This window comes from Trichechus manatus, unplaced genomic scaffold (genome assembly GCF_000243295.1).
Source record: "Trichechus manatus latirostris isolate Lorelei unplaced genomic scaffold, TriManLat1.0 scaffold00048, whole genome shotgun sequence".
Taxonomy (NCBI): Eukaryota; Metazoa; Chordata; class Mammalia; order Sirenia; family Trichechidae; genus Trichechus; species Trichechus manatus.
Genome location: NW_004443984.1, coordinates 13,753,091 through 13,778,112, shown reverse-complemented (window position 1 = coordinate 13,778,112; position 25,022 = coordinate 13,753,091). Strand labels below are relative to the sequence as shown.

Genomic DNA, 25,022 nt, shown 5'->3' with positions numbered 1-25,022 from the left:
CTGTGTTTAAAAGTGCTTGTGACTGCCTTTTCTAAAATGCCAAAGTACAAGTATATAAAATATAATTACTAACTCCAAATGAAGTTTACAGAATTTTCATGAATTTTTTTTAGTGATTCCAAATAATTATTTCTTAGATATCTGCTTCAAAATACAAGTGTGTCCTAAACCTTTTCTTAACGAAGTAAACATTTTTTAATAAAAATTAGAACATAGGGTCTAGCAAAAGATTTTCTCAGATTTATTAATTTATATGAAAAACAGCTTTAATTATACTTAAGTTATACATTTAACAGTTTTATTTTAACCCCCTAGAAAATGAAATAGCAAAAATTTACATTAAAAAATTTAGACTGTCACTTGCAAATGAGCACACAAAGTATTTGAGTTTATTTTACCTTTGAGTAAGGAGTGTTTGAAAGCATCTTATTTTTTCAGTAAGATCTTTGTCACTTAATAAATTCATGTGAAATCTGTAGCTATATGTGTAGTTACAGTTTTTATTTTAATGAAAATTCTTTTAAGACTTTTAAATTACTTTAGTCTATCTTAGGTTCAGTATCCTTTTTTGGAATGTAAAAGTTTCTGTAACTTGAGAGATTCATTTCAGCTAAGTGTTCTGGAAAGGTTAAGGGTAGTTTAGTTAATATTGTACTGAAGAAATGAGAGTAATATAACAATGTGGATAAAATATTTGCAAATGCCCTGAGAGAAAAAATTGTGAGTGTAAAAGAGAGCCATATCTAAATCACTTTGCAAACCCACATACATAAAAAATGTAAATTATCTAGAAATGATCTTGTTTTTTAAAACTCGTGTTGGAAAATATTGATATGCAGCAATAACGTTGACTTTATTTTTTCCAGATATGGCCGTGTGGAAAGTGTCAAAATTCTCCCCAAGAGGGGATCTGAAGGAGGAGTGGCTGCCTTTGTGGATTTTGTGGACATCAAAAGTGCACAGAAAGCTCACAACTCTGTCAACAAAATGGGAGATAGAGACCTACGCACGGATTATAATGAACCAGGCACAATTCCGAGTGCTGCTCGGGGATTGGATGATACAGTTTCCATAGCATCTCGTAGTAGAGAGGTTTCTGGGTTCAGAGGAGGTGGTGGAGGACCTGCTTATGGCCCCCCACCATCACTTCATGCACGAGAAGGACGTTATGAGCGGAGACTTGATGGGTAAGTTCCAAGGTTTCTGTAGGCAGGTATTTTGTATTTGATTTGGTGAGAAACAGAAACTCATAATTAGGGGCCCCAGATGGATTTAAAGTTTTGGGCATTCTGAATGTTTCCTAATTTGGGTTGGAAACGGAAGTGATTTCTATCCCAGTGGCTGGTATCTTATGGAATTATAGAGGATATTTCCTGCAGCTGGTTGGATACCTACTCTTGAGATATAAGGTGGTTGAAGATTTCCTATGGAAGCATCATTTTTGGAGTTACCAGTCTTCTAGAATTAATAATTTCCTTCTCTTGGATAATGTTAAGGCCTTCCTTGGATATATCCTTTCTACCTGATGGAGCTATGTGGCTACAGCTTTTGTGGTTGTACTATATGGAATATTTTCGGAATATTAGAGCCTACAGATTATTTTAGAAGTTGATATCTGCTTCTCAATTTTCACTACTTAAAGTTTACAAACTAATTGGATTGTCACCAAAAAATCTAGCAGACCGTAATAACTCAACCACTTGGATTCTACAAACAATACTTAAACCTGGAAATGCGTACTTGGATAAAGAAGTGAGAAGGCAGTGCTTGATTTTTCCATTTTGGATCTACATAATTTCCATGTTGGAATTACATCTCTTGATGGAATGGGGAGAAATTGAGATGATGGACATTCCTAAACCCTGGAATATAGCCATTGTTTTCTAATTGTTGGAATGTATGGGATGTCGTGCAGTCAAGACTCCATTAGTCCAGGGGAAGAGGATTACTATCTTGAGCGGTTGCTGTCTAATTAAAGGTACTTTAGCTTTGAACACATGGTGATGATCAGTGTGGATACAGCAATCAAAACTGACTGGGCTGGATGGCTACAAAGGTGAACTGCTGGCAAGCCAATTGCACATTTCTCGTTGTTGGAATTGTAGAGGATATTTCTGCCAGCTGCCTGATTCATACTTAGGACTGGAAATTTTTATAAATGTGGATCAATTTATAATTGTCTGCTATCTCAAGAAAGAAGTCGGGGTTTGAGAGTTGCAGTTTGTTTGGGACTACTTGCTTCCAGTGGAATTATTTTGTCTGGTCACTAAGATTTTTTTTTCTGGTGGTTCATCTAAATATCATTTGACACCCTTGCCCATTAAGAAGGTGGATTACCCCCATAAGAGGGGCCAAAATTGGGGAAGTTATGGTCACAATTCTCTCCCTAGATTTAATTGGGATTATAGGTCGTGTTTCCACACTTGGAAAAGGTTGGTATGTCCTGACCTGTGTATATTAGCCCCTCTCCTAACCCAAGTCAAACTCTCTCTCTTTTTCCCACTAACTCTAGAAGTATTTAGTGCTAATAGATGATTCAAAGAATAGCCATTAGATTTCAGCTCTGCTAGCTCTTGTGCCTGCCTTCTGTATCTTCCTAATGGATAAGAACTTTACATAGTTATAAAATACCAGCTATAGCAGTAATTCTGGAACTATTGGCCAATTGCTCCTGTTACATAATTTAAAAAAAAAAAAAAAAAGCTTTCACTGATTAACATTTGATAAGGTACTAAATTAATTATTTATGAAATTTTGTCTTAAAGGAAACCCTCTTGTTTGTTAGACATTGAAATCTCTATCCCAATTCCAGAACTGTAGCTAGTAAAAAAGGAGAAAGTCATTTAATGCAATGTAAGTAGGAAAGATATTTGAATATTTTGCTATGCCAGTTGCTTTTCATAGTAGCAGCAAAAGGCTAAAACAACCTACGAAGGTATGGTTGCTGCTAAGTGAAATGGTGGGTAAAAATGAAGATTAGTAGAGAGATTTGGAATTTAGGTGTATATTGTTGTTAGGTGCCATGGAGTCGATTCTGACTCATGGTGACCCTGTATACAACAGGATATATTATTAGTTCTAGGATTTTTGCCAAATATTCTTGACTGGAGAGATTCTAATTTATAGAATTAGAATTAGATTTTAATATTAGCACATAATTGTGTGTGTGTAATTGTACGTGCAGCAATTTTTGTACTCTTAGGTTGACAGATATTCACATCTTACTTAAATATTTTTTAAATTAAGTCATTGCTAACAGCAGCCTTAGAGTATCTTCCAGTTTCTAACATTGCCTAATTTCATCACAGGCAACTTGAGTATATCTAAAAGCTGAGAGAACATATTTCCTGTAACTATTAAATATATGCAGAAACAAATTGAATACTGGAAAGGACATTTTATTTTAAAATTAAGTGGAATTTAGTATTACAAGGAGATAAAATAAGCTTTATTCTTGAATTTGTTAAATTTACATAGAATAGCATGTGATGACCCAATATTTTGATATCTTAAGTGGTTTTTTTGAGATTTTATTTTTATTATTAAATGCAGTTTGGGCACAGCAATTTACATAGTCTGGTATTTTTTACAATTACCCAAGAAGTCAAAAATTAATGAGAAAAAGTTGCACTTAAAATTTTTTTTCTGGACTTCTTTGAAAATGCCTTTCTACTTCTGGGACATGCATTACAGTAGGGCTTTCATGTCTGTGTTAACGTATCATGGAAATTTTGCCTAAAATAAATTTGCAAAGTAAATAAAAGTATGTTATATATTTTAATGTGATGAAAGTGTAGATAACTTTCATATTAAAATAACAGTCTCTTCTTACTTGATTAAACCTAAAATGAAAAGATGGTATATGTGTATTTCAGTATACAATTCAGAAAATGCCAAAAAGCAACTGACCTGCAGAACACTAGTCATGAAAGCCCAGTATACAATTAAAACAATGGTTGCTCAGCTGTGAAAATAATTTTTGAAGACAAATAAAATGTTAAGCTTGTTAGTGTTTGCTTACTAAGTAGGTTAATGCTGTTTAGAAAATGACCAGTGGCAAAGACAAAGACAATGCTGAAGTGAATGCTTGCATGATTTGCTTTTAGTTTTGCTTGCCCTTTCTGATTGATTAAATATTTTTCCCCCCTCCTAAATGCAGGGCTTCAGATAACAGGGAGCGTGCTTATGAACATAGTGCCTATGGACACCATGAACGGGGGACGGGAGGATTTGATCGGACAAGACATTACGATCAGGATTACTATAGAGATCCTCGAGAGCGGACTTTACAACATGGGCTCTATTACACTTCTCGGAGTCGAAGTCCAAACCGCTTTGATGTTCATGACCCCCGATATGAACCTAGGGCTCGGGAGCAGTTTACACTGCCCAGTGTGGTACACAGGGATATCTACAGGGATGATATTACCCGGGAGGTACGAGGCAGAAGGCCAGACCGGAATTACCAGCACAGCAGGAGTCGGTCACCACATTCATCCCAATCTAGAAATCAGTCTCCTCAGAGACTGACTAGCCAAGCATCTAGACCCACAAGGTCCCCTAGCGGCAGCGGCTCTAGGAGTAGATCCTCCAGTAGTGATTCAATCAGCAGCAGCAGTAGTACCAGCAGTGACAGGTAGGTTAACAGCCTTTTATTATAACAGACAAGCTGTTCAATTAAACACAGTTGTCAAAGATCAGTGGTTGGTGAAGGTAATGGCTTTGTAGCATAGTAGTATTTTTTTTAAAAGAAAGTAAGGTTGGATCATATATGTAATGAGTAAAGAAACTTTGATTATTAGCATATAGTCATTGAATTAACCATTCCATCAAGTGCCTGAAGCTAAGTGATGATTTGCAAATGCGTTTTCATTCTCCAGATGCTCAATATTAAAATTAAATTGCTAAAAGGAAAGAGAAATGGTAACTTTAGTTGTATGAAATAATTTCCAGTGACACTGACAATTAGTTTTTAATTTCTTAACTGTAGAACACCAACTTATTTTTTATTTTTGTTAAAGATTTGTTAAAGTTAAAAGAATGTATTGGTGAAGTATATTGTTGGTTCATTTATTATAAATAAATCTATAAATAACTAAATCAACTTATGAACATACTTGAACTAATTTTAACATCAAGGTGTAGCCAATTTTCAAATTCAAGTAGAAAAGCTTTCTTTAAAAGCAAGTTGTAACTTTACTGTTCACTAAGGCTAAGTAAACTTATTCCATTAGTTGAGAATTCTTATGGAGGAGTTTTATTCCAATGATGAAAATAATAAATTGAAGGTAACCTTAACAGGAAACTTAGTTTAGAGGTTAGATATATGGGTTTTGAAATCACAGATCTGAGTAGAAGGTATAACTTACTATTATTATAATCTTGGACAAATTACTTAAACTCTCTAGGCTTCAGCTTTCTCATCTTGTATAATAAGAACCTTATTTCATAAAGTTATTACGAAGATTAAAATGAAAAATGCATGAAAGTGATTAGCTTTATCTTATAACAAAATCATTACTGTGAAGTCGATTCCAATTCATAGTGACCCTATAGGACAGAGTAGAACTGCCCCGTGGGGTTTCCAAGCTGTAATCTTTATGGAAGCAAACTGCCACATCTTTCTCCCTCAGAGCGGCTGGTAGGTTCGAACCGCCATCCTTTCTGTTAGCAGCCAAGCACTTAACCTCTGCACCACCAGGGCTCCTTTTCTTGATACTTAGTACGTGGTAAATAAATATTGCCCTTGATAATTCTTAGCTACTATTATTATTACTTCACATGTTGATAGTCTTTGGGCAAAGAAATTGTTTACTTTAATTCTTTCCCATTTCCAGTTATTGTTATTCGACCTGTTAATCCCAGATACCGTAGTTTTACATTTAGATGGTATGTATTTAAAATTTTTAGGATACAAACATTTTGACCTGATTAAGATGCCCAGACTAGTTTTCTTTTAGTATTGCCTGCTTAGAATCAATTTATGAAAAGCAAATGGTCATATAACTGAATGATTCAGCTCATTTTAGGCCTCCTAAATTTTCTAAATTAAAATAATAACTAGAAACATTGTGTATATTTATCTTGATATAGTTCAAACATTCTGGAAGATGTAGTGTATTATAATGAAACAAGCATTTAATTGAAGAAGTAGGGAGAATTAGTTTCAGGCTCCAGCTTTAAAAGCTCCGTGACATGGATGAAACCTAGGAAATGCTCTTGGTTTCATGTTGTGTACTGATCTAGATAAATGGTTGATGAGATTCCTTTGAACTCTATAAACTGGTTATAAAATCTTGTTGTGTCACACTTTATCCTGCATAGAACTGTCTAAGATACCCAAGTATACAGCCATTTTTCCTGAATCTGCTTCATTAAAGGGATGCTGGCTGCATTCGATTAGATAAGAACTTATTGAAAAGCCCATCTGTTGTGGAAGTATTGAAGTTACAGGAGAAACGATACAGAGCCTTCAGAGTGGCATCGTACTTTGGTGGATGTTACTGTGATTTGGGATCTGGCCTTCAGCATCATTGTAGGCTCAAAAGTTTGAATCCCGAGGTGTTCTGGTGAATCCCTGTCCATCTCATTGAAAAAAAGCAGCTGTTTGCTTCTGAATGTTTATTTATGATCAGAAAGATAACTGCCAGATGGGCGGGTTGTGCTTAGAAAATATACATGAGGGACTGAATTACAGTTAAATAGTTGGCACTCAAGAGAACTTTTAATGACCACTATATCAAATTATGGTAACTAGATTTATCTATTTACACTAAAGGATGCAACCTGGAGACTTGAAGGCCAAATCTGACTAATGGACAAGTGTAGTTTGCCTTGCATTGTTGTTGTTGTTGTCAGGTGCCGTCGGACACGTAGTGACCCTGTCCGTGCACAACAGAACGAAGCATTGCCCAGTCCTGCACCATCCTCACAATCATTGCTGTGTTTGAGCCCATTGTTCTAGCCACTGCACCAATCCATCTCATTGAGTGAGGGGCTTCTTCTCTTTCACTGATCCTCCAATTTACTAAGCATGATGTCCTTCTCCAGGGACTGGTCCCTCCTGATAACATGTCCGATGTATTTGACATGAAGTCTCACCATCCTCACTTCTAAGGAGCACTCCGTCTGTACTTCTTCCAAGACAGACTTGTTTGTTCTTCTGGCAGTCCATGGTATATTCAATATTCTTTGCCAAAACTGTAATTCAGAGGCATCTGTTCTTCTTCAGTCTTCTTTATTTGTTGTCCAGCTTTTGCATGCATCTGAAGCAGTTGAAAATCCCATGGCTTGGGTCAGGCGTACCTTAGTCCTCAAAGTGACATCTTCGCTTTTCAGTACCTTAAAGAGGTCTTTTGCAGCAGATTTGCCCAATGTAATACATCGTTTGATTTCTTGACTGCTGCTTCCATGCCTTGCATAGTGTTTTAAATTTAAATTATTGCCAATGTTTAAAAACTTGGAATTTCACCTAACAACCCAGATTTTGGGCTCCTTGTGAATTTACCAGGAACCCTTGTGGTGCAGTGGTTAAAGTGCTCAGCTATTAACTGAAAGGTTGGTGGTTTGAACCCAGCAGCCTCTTCAAGTGAGAAAGACGTGTCAGTCTGCTTGCATAAACATTTACAGCCTTGGAAACCCTCTGGGGCAGTTCTGTGTGTCCTGTAGGGTCACTGTGAGTCGGAATCGACTCAGTGGCAGTGGGTTTGGTTCTTTTGATTTTTATGAATACCACCTCTCATTTGTACTGTAGGAACATATCTGACAAGGGTGTAAGGATACTGAAATCTTCTGGTTTGAGGCAACTTCTTCCCTTGAGCTAACATTCTTGGTTCTGTGTTTCCTCCTTTCTTATGTCTTCTTTCTGTTAAAATGTTATTTTTTTCTTTGGAAAGGTTGTAATACATTTACTTAGGTTATAGGTCTACTTTCATATTTAGTCAAATTTTCAAGACTAACAGATTTAAGTCTTATATTTACAGATTATTTTTAGGATAGGTTACTTGAACCTCATCCATTAGCTTATTGATTCCTTCTAGTTTCACTGAAGTAACAACTTTTATGTAGTGACAGTTTTTATATCTGTACACAAAAAAAACAGTGGGAGAACAGAGAGAGAATTATTTGGTTTTTTTCAAGATAACAATCCCTTATATTTTCGTTTTATACCTTGCAACGCATTCTTTATTTTTTCCCGTACAAAAATTTGTACATACATTGTTATGTGACTCTAATTGCTTTCCCCATACTGTGACAGCACACTCCTCCTTTCCACCACTGGTTCCCCATTTCCATTCAACCAGCTCCTAACCCTCTCTGCCTTCCCATCTCACCTCTGGACAGAAGCTGCCTGTTTAGCCTCTTGTATCTGCTTGAGCTAAGAGGCACACTCCTCACAAGTATCACTTTGTGTCCTACAGTCCAGTGTCTGAAGAGTTGGCCTCGGAAGTTGTTTTAGTTCTGGGCTGATAGAGATTCCAGGGGCCATGCTCTCCGAGGTTCCTCCAGTCTCAGTCAGACCATTAGGTATGGTCTTCTTACTAGAATTTGAGTTCTGTACCCCACCTTTCTCCTGCTCCATCCGGGACTCTCTGTTGTGTTCCCTGTCAGGGTGGTCGTTGGTGGTAGCCAGGCACCATCTAGTTCTTCTGGTCTCAGGCTGATGAAGTCTCTGGTTTATGTGGCCCTTTCAGTCTCTTGGGCTACTACTTCGCATGTGTCTTTGGTGTTCTTCATTCTCCTTTCCTCCAGGTGGTTGGGACCAGTTGATGCATCTTAGATGGCTGCTTGCAAACTTCTAAGACTCCAGACGCCATTCACCGAAGTAGGATGCAGAACATTTTCTTAATAAGCTTTGTTATGCTAGTTGACCTGCATGTCCCCTGAAAGCATGGTCTCCAGACCCCTGCCCCTGCTACTCTGTCCCTCAAAGTGTTTGATTGTATTCAGGAAACGTCTTAGCTTTGGTTTAGTCCAGTTATGCTGACTTCCCCTGTAGTGCCTGCTGTCTTTCCCTTCACCTAAGATAGTTCTTATCTACTATCTAGTTAGTAAATAACCCTCACCCACCCTCCCCACCCTCGTAACCATCAAAGAATGTTTTCTTCTGTGTTTAAACCAAGAAAGAATTATTTTGACTGCTGAGGAGATGTGGGAAGTAGTATTTGGTTGGGCCATGAAGGATATAGAGATGAGTTTTAGGCGTAATATAGGGAACATGGTAGGCAGAAGCAACAACCTGAAGAGATACAAATGAGTGGAAGAGTGTTCTGGGAACAGCAAATAATTTAGAATGATTTAAACATGCTAGTGATTTTGGGCTTTATTCTGTATGCAAAGATGAGTCAGTGAAGTGTTTCCAGAAGGGACATAGCCTGTTGAGATCCTTGCTTTACAAAAGCAACTGGTGGATTAGAATAGGAAAGACTGGTGCCCGGGATTCCAGTTAGGAGGGCTATTTTAGTAATTTGGACAAGGAAAACTGGGACTGTGAGAGTGCCTAACTTGAAACAGGTGGGAGAGATGTTTCATTAAGAATTAGATTATGCTGATTTATGAAAAATAGAATGAATTTTTTGGCAATGTGCCTGAATGATGGGCCTTTTGAGGATATATCCTATAAGTACAGGATCAGGTCTTTTTTATGCACACTACAGAGCCTAGTATATTGCCTTTCTCAGAGTATGTGTTCAAAAAATATTTGAAATCTTTAGGTACAATTCTTAGTTAATACAAAGGATAAAACAAAATTGATGTAGATAGCTACAAGATTTGGTCCTTAAATTGTGATTGAAGCAAGTTCACAGAAATAAAATCCTCTGATATTCAGAGCATATCCATTATCCCTGGATTCAAACTCCCTTTTATCAGTGTCTTCTTTTCCTTTATAATTACATTGCCTTCAAAGTATAATATTTCGATATGTAAATTCAGGTAAATGTTCGGTTTCCTTTTGGAAGAAATAACTGTTATTTTTTGGGTAATCTTTAAAACTTTACAATTGTGAAACTGTTACATTCCTAAAAGTCCTTTAAAGATTAACACTTTTATAGTGGGCAAAATATAGCTTGGATTTACTCATAGAAACAAGTTTCACTTCTGGCTGGATTACTGACTGGGAAATTAATCATCTTCCATCCCCCATAATTGTTACAGTTTTGGTGAACAGATTCCTAGCAGTGCATTTCAAATGAGTAAACATTGGATTAATGGTAGTCTCGTTGTGAAGGCCTTATAAATGACACACTTACTGTTTCCGCAAAACTCTTCACAGTATTTAACTGGTGAGAATTAGGGCTTCGTGGCATAAACTTTCCAGTGTACCATCCTGTGCTCTGTGTATCTCTTTCTCTGTCGTGACCATTTAATGAATCACTTATCCTTTCAACAGAACATTTTAAATATGTAAATTCCACAAACGTATTTGTTTTAAAAGCCCTTGTTTGAAGTTGAGCATACTTAATTTCCCTAATTCTCTATCATTGGATTTTTTTTTTTTTTTTCCTGTACAGGCTAAGGAAAATTGAAGTATTTGTTGAAGTTAAGTTACTTCATAAGCTTTCCTGGTACCTTCAGATAGTTTTGACTGAGCTTTGTTTCCCAGGTGTTCACTTTGATCACAGCCAAAGATGATTGTGTTGGCTCAGGGGTCCCTGAACTTGGTTAGGATGAAAAATTACATCTTTTCACTAACCTGTAACTGAAATTAAGCATTACCTTCCACTGCAAAAGTAGGCAACAAACTGCAGTACTGTTAACAGTGTGTGTGACTAAGTCTGCAATATTTTAATGTTATTAGAGTTGTACATATATCAAAATTGGGTTTATGTTTATCATTACTTTAAACTTGTGATAGTTACTAGATCCAATGCAAAGTCTTGTTCTTTAATATTAATAAAGACATATATTAGTATATCACAAGAATTGAAAAATATTTTAATAACTATTTCAATATAATTGTTTCATTTTTATTTCTATTTATTTTACTTGATGTGTTTAAAAGCATTATTCTGAAAAGTGGTTTGTAGGCTTCACCAGACTACCAAAAGGGGATCCCTTGCACCTTTATAAGAGCCCTGTTGGCACAGTGGTTGAGCAGTTGTCTGCTAACTGATAGGTCGGCAGTTTGAACCCACCAGCTGCTCTGAGGGAGAAAGATGTGCAGTCTGCTTCCATACAGATTTACAGCCTTGGAAACCCTATGGGGCAGCTCTACTCTGTCCTGTAGAGTCACTATGAATCGGAATCAACACGACAGCAGTGGGTTTTGGTTTGGGGCACCTTTGTAACTGCAGTTGGTCCTTGATTCTATACGTTATAGAGGTTTACTGAATGAATGGGGGAAGAATAGACAAAAAGGCAGTGGAAGTTAAGATTTGGATAATCCAAAACTTTTTCTTGTTCTACTCTTCTCTCCCCCGCAACAGGTTACTTCCCTAAGTCTCTATTTAGGCTAAAGTTAACTTTTGAATTTACATTCAACCAACCATTCATTTAATAAATATTACCTTTTTTGTGCACCAGATTTATAGAATAAGATGGATCAGTGGCAGGTTGTATGGGGCCTGAAGAATATAATCGATTTAGATTAAACATTAATCCAAAACAGATAATCTGTATATGCCTAATTAAGAGTTACCATGTAATTAAGTTAATCTAGATGCCTGTGGCTAGGTGTTTCTTTTCAGCTTTACCAAAGGTAGCCCCATCTTCTGCCCTCTTAAAATTTTTTTTTGGCTTCCAGTCAGCCTTTTTCTTTTTGCTTGTTTGAACCCTGTTGGTTTGTCTGAAGGGAGAGTAGGTCAAGTAACTACAGACTTTAAAATCATAAAAATAAACATTATTTATGTTGCTAATAATAAAAATAAACATTTAGATGCAAATTCTTAAAACAAATATAGTAATAAGCAAAGATAAGAACATGAAAGTAACTGTAGTGGCATCTTGTCTGTTTTGTCTCTGTGGCTTTCAGTAAGCCACATGGCCTAAATCATGCTTAGACACCTGTTTGAAGAAACCAGAATCTTAGAGCAAGCTTTGTTAAATAGATTTTAAAAGTTGGAATGAGTTGATTTTTAAAAAATGTATTTGCTTAAATTTCCTCAAATTCTCATTATATAGTTACCACAGTAGGAGCTCTGGTCACGCAGTGGTTAAAGCGCTCGGCTGCTAACCGAAAGGTCAGTGGTTCGAACCCACCAGCTGCTCCACAGGAGAAAAATGTGATAGTCTGCTTCCTAAAGATTTACAGTCTTGGGAACTCTGTGGGGCCGTTCTACTCTGTCCTGTAGGGTTGCTGTGAGTCGGAATTGACTTCACGGTGGTGGGTTTAGTTTTTTTTTTAGTTGCCACACTATTAGAATTTCTTTGAATTTTCATCAGCTGGAAGATATAAGAGAGAAGCTTGGGGACAGAAAGGGGAAGAGAGGTAGAGACACACACAAGCACAATTTCTGGGCAGGAAAACTGATGTATGAAATAACCTTTGTAGTGTTTGCTTTCAAAGTAACGAGAAAAGCATATAAAACTTGGAGCAATCAAACTTTTTTGTCTTAGGCTGTGTTGAGATATGGCATGCATCATGTCCCTCTTTTCTACAGTATATTAGCTTTCCATTAAAATAATGTACTTTTTTATTAAATAAAAAATATTTCTTATTGCTGGCGATATTTGTAGAATTGTGTATTTTTTTAAAAACTGCATGTTTTGAGTAGATTATATCAAAAGTTGTCTACAACCCTACTCGCTTTTTTCCCCCCAAGTATTAAACGATTTAAGATTCTTTTTTTATCTGAATCGCGGGGAAACAGTAACTAGCGTATTGAAGGAATTCTGGATTTTTATATCAGACGCGTTGTTGTTAGGTACCCTCAAGTCAGTTCCAACTCATAGTGACCCTGTGAACAACAGAATGAAACACTGCCTGGTTCTGCGCCATCCTCACAATCATTGCTATGCGTGAGCCCATCGTTGCAGCCACTGTGTCTGCCATCTCATCGAGGGTCTCTTTCTCTTTCGCTGACCCTCTGCTTCACCAACCATGATGCCATTCTCCAGGGACTGGTCCCTTCTGATAACATGTCCAAAGTATGTGAGATGCACCATCCTTGCTTTGAAGGAGCATTCTGGCTGTACTTCTTCCAAGACAGACTTGTTCTTTCTTCTGGCAGGCCATGGTATATTCAGTATACTTTGCCAGCACCCCAGTTCAAATGGATCAATTTTTCTTTGGTCTTCCTTATTCATTGTCCAGTTTTCGCATGCGTATGAAGCGATTGAAAATACCATGGCTTGGGTCAGGTGGTTATAAAAAGGAATGTGACCCTTTTAACTAAACAAGTATTAGCATAGAAGTCCCTAGTTTAACAAGAAACATTTTTTTTTTCCTATAAAGACCAATCTGTGTATCATTTTGTGAACAATCTAGAAGTTATAGAACACATTTTCCTGGAGGGGGAGTTTATTCAAATATCTTTTTTTCTTTTCATGAGGAAAATTTTGCAGTTTATTTTATTTTAGTTATGAGAGATGATTTTCTTCTAAGTTCATATAGACTTTTTTTTTTTTTTTTTTTCCAAAATTGCTGTCATCTTGCAGCCTTGTGAAGGAATACAGATGAGGCTGAAAAGGTGAAGGGAACCATTCTGAATGGTGGCATTACACATATCAAAGTGACAGTGACAGAGTACCTTCCATTTCTTTTTATAGGGATGCTTAATCAGGTGTTGGGTGGGAGAAGGAATGCTCATTATTACCTGGCTATACAGTTTGCTATGATACGTATATCGTGTGCTGGAAACTGCCAGATATGGCAGCAACTTTAATCCGTAAAGGACGTAAAAGTCAGTTTCTTAATCTATTAAAGGAATAATTAGTGATTTTTGTAGCACTAGTTCAAATTTGTGATACGTTGCAATTTTTAATAAAAAAAAATTTGTCTGAATTTTTATTATCCAAAATGGTCTTTGCTATAATAACGAATAGGCAAAGAATTTCTGGATTCAGTTGGAGGTAACAAAATTTTTTGTTACACTGTGATTCCTTATTCTCAGATACACTTTGTGGGATCAAAAGAGCTTCTTATTTATTTATTTATTTTTAAAAGAAGAAAGTCACTGCCACTAAAAATAGTGCATTTTAATTTCAGAAAAAATGATGTAGCTGAAATTATACCTTACCTGGGAAATTGGTGATTAGAAACCATGATTTTTTTGTGTGTGTGTGGCTTTTCTCTTGGTAGCTGCATAGGATTGAACTGAAAGTAGAAATTAATGAGTTTGATTTTACTGCATAATACCAGACTTTCTCCTGTTTACTATTCTGATTATGCCTGCCTGTTATAGATGAATCACTTAAATTGAAATGGGATTTTTCTGATCTTTGATTGTGTAAAGAGAAGATGATACCTGGCCTTAGAGGCCATTGTAAATTATACTGAACTAAAATGTGAAAATCAGTGATTAGGTGTATGTTGATTTTTGGAATAACAACAACTGAAGTGTATGTTTTGAGAGCATTCAGAAGACTTTAAAGGAGGAACAGTAAAGGTTAAACAAAGCCTTTAAAAAAGCTGAAGTCAAGGAAAATAGATGTTGTAGAAAGGATGTTTCTTATCTTTTTGTCCCTTATTTTTATTTAAAATGAAATATTGGCACTTCTACTTTAAACCAAGTAAGATACCATATATTGCATTTCAGATAGCTGATTTATTTCTGGATTTCACAAGCCATTCTTCAGCCTTGTTTTTACTTTTTCAGATTGTTGAAATTATCTGAGATTTGCAAAAAGGGAAAATGGTCTTGCTGAAAATCAGTGCTGTGAATAAAATATATTCATTTCTCTGAACCTTTACAGCTTTTAAAGGAAGTTTCTATCTTGAAATTTGCAACTGTTATTTGTGATGGAATCCAATAAAAACTAATTAATGGTTTTATTGACTGAGTATGGTTAAATATTCTCTCTCCTTGAAATACTGGTATCTGAGCTCTTAAAAAAAGTTACCTAGTACTTAGAGGGGAAGGGTTTATAGAGAAAAAAGAACAGCAGGCATATTAGTGTGTCTGCAATCCTAGAGAAGACTACTAGACTTACAATGCACATTAGGTCTTGCCTCCTTTTGAGTGGTTGTCTTAAATACCTGTTACTTTCCGAAAGAATTAACATTTGCTCATTCCCATTAATGTAATTTTGGGGTGGTTTAGCAGCATGAAATAAATGCCGAGGAGCATTTATACCGAAGGGTGGGGGTGGGGGTGGGGTGTGTGTGTGTGTGTCTGTGTGTGTGTGTGTGTGTGTGTGTGTGTGTGTGTGTTTCCGTTCCCATCAGTGACAGGCAAACTGCAGAGGTCACTGAAGAGCCCATATTTTTGAAATGCATTCCTTTCTAGGCTGCTGTGTAGTTTGCTTTGTTTGGTATTGTGCAGATACGCTACAAACAACCTTTTGTCTTTTGGAGTGGTATTATCCAGCCAAGCCTATTTGTACTAAACATGGAAAATGGAAAAATGTTTTGCTTCTAATTGCTCTGGTGGGCTCCCATTATGGAAATCTATAAATAGATAAGTTTCCTTTCTGGTTTTCCTTTTTTGTCAAGTACAGCATTTGAGAGTAAGGCTTTTGAGAGAGGTGTAGGTGTTGTGTCAGTGTTAGGGTTCTGTATGGAACAGGCAGTCAGTTTTGGAAACAAGTGCTAGGGCTGACCCACATTTGCTTTGTATTGAGAATCCTGCTTTCATTTAAGATGATCTGCTACTAGAAATGAGAACAGGGTAGAAGTAGTTCTGAGACCAAATGCAGAGACCACATTGTGCACTGCCGGAGCAGCCACCATGTCTGAATATTGTGGGGGGAAAGCTAGGAACTGCTTGTTTGTGACTCGAATCAGCCTAAACTGGAACCATCCAGTTTGAATTGGCTGCTTGCCACCTCCCAGAGGCTTCCTTATTCTGCCAGAGTTTCTGCCCAGTCCTCAGCCCTGGAGGATAAGGAGTGGACGGTGGGGGGAGAGGGGACAAGGAGGAGGGCAGTACTTACAGTGCTGAGCTGTGAATTGATTGCTAATTAACCCTAATTTGTTCCAAAGAAGGAGGTACTTTAGCTGTCACAAGAGTAAACACCGAAGCTGATGTGAACTCTTCTATTTTGAGTACATCTTTCTGTTATTAACCCCTTGCTTTTAACTGTAACTTTTTGTCTTCTGCCTTTTAGAAGCTAACACTTGGAAAAACAGCTTTTGCCGTGCCACTGTTTGGCTATATCACAGCATGGTCTGTATTTGAAACAAGGAGCTTATTACCAAAGTGCCCAGAAACTTTGCTTTTAGTTGGCTTGTTTTAAGTAAAGAACAGTCTGTCTCCTTTTATTCTTTCCACCTGGTTGTGCTGGGGTTTATTTTGGTTTGATTGTTAGGTAGAAGTAATGGAAATAGGTTTTGAGGGTAAAGTTGTGACTTGGTATGTTGTGGGTTTTAATTTCACCTGGATGTAAATTTTTCTTCGTATTAAAAATATTGCTTTAATAATAAAAAGTAATTCAGCATATTACAGTTCCAAACAGTGAATTTTAAAATTAAAAAATGCCATGCCAAGTTGTATTTGACTTGAAAGCAAACTGTGTAAATGTTAAAAAGGTAGTACTATGTTTAAATTGCAAATTTTTAGCGCATAGCTACTTTGTGCATAAAAAGCCTCTTTTTAATTTTTTTCTAAGAAATAAGGGAGTTCATTGATTAAACATGACTTAATTTCTGCTCAGAGAATACCCAGAAGTTTAAGAATATTAGAGTAAAACCACAAATAAAGAACTACATTTATTTTTGTCTTACTGGATGCCAGTAAGATAAGAAAATGTAAATTTTCATAACCTCTTACGTTTTAAACTTTTGGAATGAGATAACCTCTGTTAGTCATCTTTACGTATGGTCACAGTTTACTCCATGCAGTTTTGGTGGTCTTGTTCTTCTCTTTTACCCTTTTTGGGTTGTTTTTACTTGGAGGCACTCTGGTCATTCTCAGAAGCCATGGTATAATATCATCTTGCTCTGAGCAAGGCAAATCCATGCCAAGAAATAAAGGAAAATGCAGTATTTTCATTTTAAAATAAATTAATCGTAGTGTTTCCTGAAGTTCAGAATTAGCCAAGATTTTCTTACAGGTACCCTTTCCTCAAAAAAAAAAAAAAAAAAAAAAAAAAAAAATTTTTTAAAAGGTCTATGCTGGAGTAGAGAACTGTGTGATTGCCTGTATTTACGGAAAGTAGTTTTGTAGTCACTTCCTCTGTGAAAAGTGAAAAAAGTACCCTAACTTCTAGTAATTTATTTACTTAAATTATTGTTAGTCATTCATTAAGTTATGTGCTACTGGTGTTTACTGCTGTTAGAAATTGAATAAATTCACCCCGTAGGACATCTTCCTAATCCATATTGTACAATAAAAGAATTTCCTCTTTCCAGGTAGACAAAATAGTAAATATGTTTAAAAATTTACTTTGCAAATTAGAGTTAGTTTTCTCCTAATATTTTCGGACTCTAGGTAGTGTACTCTAAAAATGGTACTCTACACCATTTCTTGGGTGTAGAAGAAGAGATAGAAATACATGCTAAGATGAGGGTAGTAAAACATTCTTAGAATTAGGTGGGAGAACATTATATATAGTTCAATAAAGTAGGGCTTAACATTTTTAGAATTTGCCTTAGTTAATAACCATTTGACTTTTTCTTAATGCCGTTAAATTAAAAAAAATTAAACTTTTATGAGTTGTTGGCATAATTCACCTTCTACCAAATAAGGGATAGCTTGTTTATTTAATCATCAACAAAGATAGTTTAAAAAGTTTGAAGTGATAAACACCCTGAAACTAAATTCTACCTTTTTGGTTCTGTTAATTCCTCTCTGTTGTTAAAATGGAAATTCATACTTCTAGGAATCATTTTGCTCACTTGTCAGAGCTGTCGTGAAATATATGTGACTTTATCAAGATGACACCATGACATTAGCTTTTTTTTACTAGTTTTTATATTGTTGCTGGTTGCCCTTGAATCCATTCTGACTTACGGCGACCCTGTGTGTGAACAGAGTAGACTGCTCCATAGGGCTTTTTTGGCTGTGTAATTTTAATGGAAGCAGAGCCCCAGGCCTTTCTTCTGCAGTACCATGTGTGGGTTTGAACCACGAACTGTTAGGGTAGCAGTAGAGAGCAAGCCGTTTGCGCCACCTAGGGACCTTACTAGCTTTTATACTATAACAATTATTCTTAGATGTGCTAAACCTCTAAAGTGTTGCCTCTCAAATGGCATTTCTTTATTAAGCTTCTCATACATACATATTCTAGGCTGTGCTTAAGGAAAATATTGTTTCAGCATTGAAAGCATTGTAATGGTCTTAATATATTCTTTTATTTAAAGGATGATGTACTTGTTTAAGGGAGCCCTGGTGGTGCAGTGGTTAAGGAGCTCGGCTGCTAAACCAAAAGGTTGGCAGTCCGAATCCACAAGCCTCTCCTTGGAAACCCTATGGGGCAGTTCTGCTGTGTCCTATAGGGTTGCTATAAGTCGGAATCGCCTCAGTGGCAAAGGGTTTGGTGTTTTGGGGTGTCTTTTGTGGCATAGTGGTTAAAGTGCTCGACTGCTAACCACAAGGTGAGTGATTGGAACCCACCAGCTGCTCATTCGGAGAAAGATGTCGCAATCTGTTTTCATAAAGTTTTAGAGCCTTGAAAACCCTATGGGGGCAATTCTTCTCTGTCCTGTAGGGTTGCTATGAGTCAGAATTGGCCTGACGGCAGTGAGTTTTTGAATTATACTTGCTTATTGAGGAGACTGTTTGTTCTAAATCTGCACTGTCTAATAGTGTAGCCATTAGCCACATGTGACTATTGAGCACTTGAAATGTGCACCAGTATTGATCCATGCTACAACATGGATGAACCTCAAAAAGATGCTAAGAAGACAGTTTCAAAAGACAACCTGTTGTATGACTGCATTTATATGAAATGTCTGGAATAGGTAGTAGAGATAGAAAGATTAATGGTTGCCTAGGGCTGGGGTGGAAGGGAATTAAGGGGTAGCTGCTAATAACGTGAAGTTTCTTTCTGGGGTGAGGAAATGTTTTAAAATTCGATTATGGTAGTGATTATACAACTTCATAAATATACTAAAAACATTACTTGTAACTTTTAAATGAGTGAATTTTATGATATAAAATTATATCAGTAGAACTGTTTTAAAAATACACATCACATTTTAAAGACATAAACCTGTTGCCATCGAGTCAATTCCCACTCATAGTGACCCTATAGGACAGAGTAAACTGCCCCGTAGGGTTTCCAAAGAGTACCTGGTGAATTCAAACTGCTGACCTTTCGGTTAGCAGCCGTAGCTCTTAACCACTACCCCACCAGGGTTTCCTTTGAAGACATAATAGTTTTTAAACAATTTTCGTATTGATTACATGTTGAAATGATAATATTTTGAGTCCCTTGGGTTAAATAAAATATTAAAATTAATTTCACCTTTTTTTTTTTAAATGTGACTACTTGAAAATTTACAACTATGTTTTTGGCTTGTATTACATTTCTGTTGGACAGCACTGTCCTGGAAGCAAGCTCTGTCAGACTCTAATGTCACATGGTAATTTGTGAGTCCATTTAATGCTTTTCATTTTGTTTAAAGAAGAGCAGAATCTGTTGGTTTTTTTCCCCCCTTTTTTTCTTTCACTTAAAAATTCCGAAACCCCTTATTCTCTCTGAAGTTAAGGAGTAAGGGAAAAGACTCTTGGAATCTTTGGCTTAAAATATAAACTGATCTACTTCCAGATTCTGTCTTGAACAAATTTGGTATTGGTCAGACTAAAACACATACTGGTTTTCAGGGTGTCCAAGGGAATGTCTTAACTATTGAAAATTTCTAACCCCTCAAATAAATTAGTTTAATCCCCCAATGAGAAAATGTAATCATCTTAACCAGAATGATTTTGTTTTTTTGTTTTTTAATTTAAAAAAGAACCTTAATTCTAAAGCAATTTTTAAGTGATGGCTAATATTTTTGACACTGGGTTTAATATTAGGTTTAAAATCTGTTTATTAACATAAAGTGGCATTTTGGTTTTGGAGTTAAGACTCATTTAGTAACCACCCATACTGCTCTTAGACACGACTTACATGACCCATACTAGGGAGTCCTTTGAGCCTTTGATTGTTATTTTCAGTGGTGTGGGGAGGAGCAGATGAGCCCCGCCTGAATGTGCTGTGTCATGGTGGTTGGAACCGTTTTGGACTGTAGTCTGTTTCCACTGAAACTGTGGAGAAGTTGTTATATTTAAGTAGAAAAGTTTTAGGCTGGGATGTCTCACTAAGTGGATTGTAGTTATTTACAAATAAGGAAACGCTGATTCCTAGTTCATTTAGATGAGTGAAATGAACTCTGAATATAAGAAGGGAACCTTTTAGCAAGTGTGCCAAACAATAGATGGCTTAGGCTTTCTGGTGGGGAGTGTTAGATGCCCTTCTAATTTCTTGGGCTTGGAACTGCTCTAATAGAGAGTTCAGAAGTGGGAAGTAGTACACTTCTTTTTCATTTTGGATGGAAAGGAGATATAACTAACACCAAAGTTAAATTGGAAAAAGGTAAAACTTCAGAGTTTAAATTTACTTACGGGTTTGGTAAAGACTACAGCAGTTCTCTAAAACCATTAGGAATAAAAAACACTAAGTTGTTAATTCAGTTTCACTTGATCTGTATGTTTTCTTGGTTTATGCTTTTTGAAACATTTTAGTTGTTCATACAAGAAATATACCTGACTGTATGTACCGTGTTTTTAAGGAATTGGGAAAATCCTGCTATTCCATAATTGACAGTTTATATTTTCTTGTCAGTTTGTCCCTTGAGTAAGGCATAGCTTGGATGTTCTAAAGGCTTTGCTGACATGTAAAAGAATTTCTTTTTCTTGTTCCTTAGGTATACATGCATATCTGCTTATTACTTTCACAGACTATGCATGTTTGATGCTTTTGACTTTAAATTACTTGAGAAGCAGGTTTTCTGAATCTTAAGGGATTGCCAAGAATGTAATGACTCTGCATGCCCGGGCTCTTTGGAATTTAAGCTAAAAGTACTCTAAGGCCAAGATTGTTTTAGACATAGTGAGAATACCTAGGAAAAAAATTTTTTTTTCCACTTTACCCATTATGAATGTGTTTTTGTATAGGTCTATAGCAGAATCTGAGCACACATCTGACTAAGAAAAAAAAAAATCCGAACAAAAAATGGTATGAAGTTGTTCGTGACTGGGTCTGTGCTAGGTCATCATCTTACTCTTAAATTTTAACTAGGAAATTTTAGGGTCCAGTAAAGCCCACCAGAAAATAAGCCTCATAATTCTTAGTAACAGTATAATAAGAGCATGACTTCTTTCCATTTTTACTGTTTTATTAGAACAAGGGATTTTGAAATTACCATAATACGTTTTTATTGCCAAAACTTAATAAAGGTTCACTATTTTTTGGTAAGCTTTGATTATCCAGCAGGTCTTTTCTGAGTCTCAAATTTCTGCTATACTCAGAAATCCTTAGGGAATAAATTACCAAGTTTTTAATGTCAGCAATAAAAGTTGATAGCAGTAAGAAAAGTTGGCGGTGGTGGATTATGGTTCTCTTTGTTTCTGCCTCCAGCTTTGTCTAATAAGAGAGAGCTTTACTCTTTTGTCAATTTCACTGCTAATTCAGTTAATCATTCTCATTTTCTTATCATCTCTCTCCCATTAGAAATCTTTCTAGTTTCCAGTGGTAAAAGAAATCTAGTGGACCTAAACAAAACTGAAGTTAAAATATTGGTTTCATAATTTAAAAAAATGCATTTTTACACTTTGATACATCAGCAGTTTTTCTCAGTGATAAGTATCCTGAATTTAAAGACTTTATACAACTTTAGTTTAACTTTGGCCGTAAAAGGTTTATATAGTTGAGTCCTGCAGTGCTTTCCCCATTTCTTTTGTAATAGCTGCACAATCATCAGTTAAAGCTGACTCATTTCTCTGAAATAATTTCTGAGGAAGGGATAGTAGTTATCGTTATTTAAAGAATTTGCCAGGGTAAAGGCAGACTGTGAGATCCCTTGATTCAGCAGAGTGTTATTGACAAAAAACAGCAGGTCGTCTGTTACATTGACTGGTTTGGAATCTCATCTTTTTCTAAGGATCAAAGAGAAGAACCACTTATTTTGTATTTTTTAACGGTGATATCTTAAATTACAAAGCCAAATACCCAGCTAAGCTCTTTATGCAAAGTAGAAATTTTATTAGTTTCTTGTGAACATAGGGCTTTCGTTAAGGGAAAATCTAATTGTGATAACTAAACTACTGCCTTAAATTCCTAGGTTGAGAGGGAAAAAAAAGCTGTTGAGCTAATATATCATTTTAATATAAATTTGGAATAGTTTTCACTGATATAAAACCTTATAAGGATACAAACCAAAAAACACATTGCTGTCGAGCCAATTCTAACTCATAGCGGACCACACAGGACAGAGTAGAACTGCCCCATAGGGTTTCCAAGGAGAGGCTGGTGGATTCGAATTGTTGACATTTTGGTTAGCAGCTGAATGCTTAAACATTATGCCACCAGGGCTCCTTACTAGGTTAAAATCCAAAACCAAACCAAACCCACTGCCATCAACCCAAGTTGATTCCTACTCATAGCGACCCTATATCCTTACTAGTATAGGGGTAGGAAATACAGTATATTTCATCCATTATTTGTGTAAAAATTATAAAACACATTTGTCTAAAAGTCCTTTGACCTTGGTATTGACATGGTGAAGCACATATTGTAAAAAAGCTGCTTGCGGTTTCCTTTTTTATTATCTGTTTTCTTAATTTGAGTACTGCCAAGTTGTTTCAGATCCCAGTCTACCCTTGAATAGCCTAACTTTCAGAAGCTGGTCTTTTTCTTTAATTTTGGAGGTATTCAAAGATTTTATGAAGTGATACATTTTTAATACGGGGGGAAATCCAGGATGTGTTTGGATTGCAGCTTAAAATAATAGATCTTTTAAAGTAAGAGGAAGCCGTCAAGGAAATAATGTAGGCCAGAGTTTCTCAACCTCAGTGTTATCCACGTTTGGGGCCTAGTAATTATTGCAGGGGCTGACCTGTCCACTGTAGGATGTTTAACAACATCCCTGGCCTCTACTGACCAGATGCCAGTAGCAGCCCTCTTCCCTCTCTCGGTTGTGACAACCAAAAATGTATCTGGGCACTGCCAGTTGTCCCCTGAGGGGCAAAATCGCCCCAGTTGAGAACCACTGTTGTAGGTATTGTAGGTATTCACAACTATAGGATACGTGAATGAAATAGAATAGCACATCCAAAGACTCTGGACTTTATTAGACATTTAAAACATGTTTTTGTGTGTTTTAATTATACTTCAGCCTTCAACCCAGAAGATGTTTATTTCTAAGAATCATCTTCCACAAAGTTCTATATAACAGGATCCATGAAGTGTTTTTGTTTTGATAGATGATTAGTGATTTTTTCAGTCACTTTATTAGTAGGTGTCATTTAAAGTCCTAGTACCTTAGTTAGAACAGCCATTATTTTTCTTAAATATTTAATGAAGTATTAGACAAGAAAAAAATTTGCGGTTTGCAACCAAGTAATAGCAGAAATTTTCTTTTTACTTTTAGATATTGAGCTTATTTACCACCTTCATTTTACTGAGTTTGGCATGCTGTCCTAGACATTAATCTGAATCACTTGCACAATTCAAACCAAGAATTTCTTTGAGGCATATCCATTACATTTCTTGGCACTGTGCTACATGTTTACAAAAATTAATTTAGTATTGCACTTTAAAGAAGGCTGGTAAATGAGTAGCTATAATAATGCAAAGTGATAGGATTTGAGCTAGAAACTGTAGTAAGAGTCTTGGGAACACATAGCTAAGGAACCAATGAATTCTGTGAGGTGGAGTAGAATGTCGGACAGCTACAGAGCAGGGAGTAAACATTGGAGCTAATCTTGGAAGGCAGGCAAGGAGGGAAAGGATGGCTCTTTTAACAGGAATAGATATGGACAGGAGCTCTCATATGCTTGCTATATTCGAGACAGAGTGCTAGCACTTTTATAATCATTAACTCATTAAATCCCTACAGCAGTCCCTCATAAGTAGTAGGTGTTACCATTTACACATGAGAAAATTACGGATTAGAGGAAGGGATTTAACCAAGGACTCATATCTAATTTAAAAAAGGTACCTAGGTGGCTAGAAACTGGTAAATTAATAGTGGATAGATCATTAGTGGGTGGAGTTGGGGAGCCGTGAGAGGGAACAGAGGGAGCGGCTAGAAAATTAATTAGGGGCAGAGTTGTAAAGGGCTACGGCTACCTTGTAGTGTAGACTTTATTCTGTAGGTGTTTGGGGGCTATCAGAGATTGAAGGCTGGCAGTAGGTGCAGAGTCATAGAACCCTAGAGCTAGAAAGAACCTTTGAAGGTCATGGGGTTCCATAACCCAATAAGGAGATTGAAGCTTAGAGAGGCAGAGTTACCTTCCTTACTAGGCCACACAGTTGAGTATTTCCTTCCCTTTTTTCCTGATAAAACACAGAGACGTGGAGAAACCAGTGACTTTATTCAGGTTACATCAGAAGTGGGAGAGTTGAAAATGGCATTCGGACCACAGCAGATTATTCTACTAAACTGGTGGGGTTTTGTTTTTAACTTTTTAGTCCCAGGACTCTTTCTTTTTTTTTTTTAATTTTTTATTGTATTTCGGGTGAAGGCTTACAGAACAAATAGTTTCTCATGAAACAGAAGTACACATGTTGTTTTATAACCTTGGTTAACAACCCCCAGAACATGTCAACCTCTAACTTCTCAACCTCTTTTTTTTTTTTTGGTGAAAATACACATAGCCAAAGATACACCATTTCAAAAATGTCTGCATGCACAGTTCAGTGACATTGACTACGCTCTTCGAATTGTGCTGTTATTCTCACTTAAGATGAAGGCTTACAGAACAAAATAGTTTCTC

The 25,022-nt window shown here is 36.4% G+C and overlaps 1 protein-coding gene across 2 annotated transcripts in view; it reads left to right on the top strand.

Annotated features, from left to right (window-relative positions):
* SPEN (spen family transcriptional repressor) overlaps positions 1–25,022 on the top strand; it is a 92,883-nt gene that overhangs the window by 36,340 nt on the left and 31,521 nt on the right. For both annotated transcript variants that reach the window (XM_004377218.2, XM_023732156.1), the window contains exons 2-3: positions 867–1,187; positions 4,160–4,636. In XM_004377218.2, coding sequence (XP_004377275.1) covers positions 867–1,187; positions 4,160–4,636 — 798 coding nt within the window. The remainder of the gene's footprint in view (positions 1–866; positions 1,188–4,159; positions 4,637–25,022) is intronic.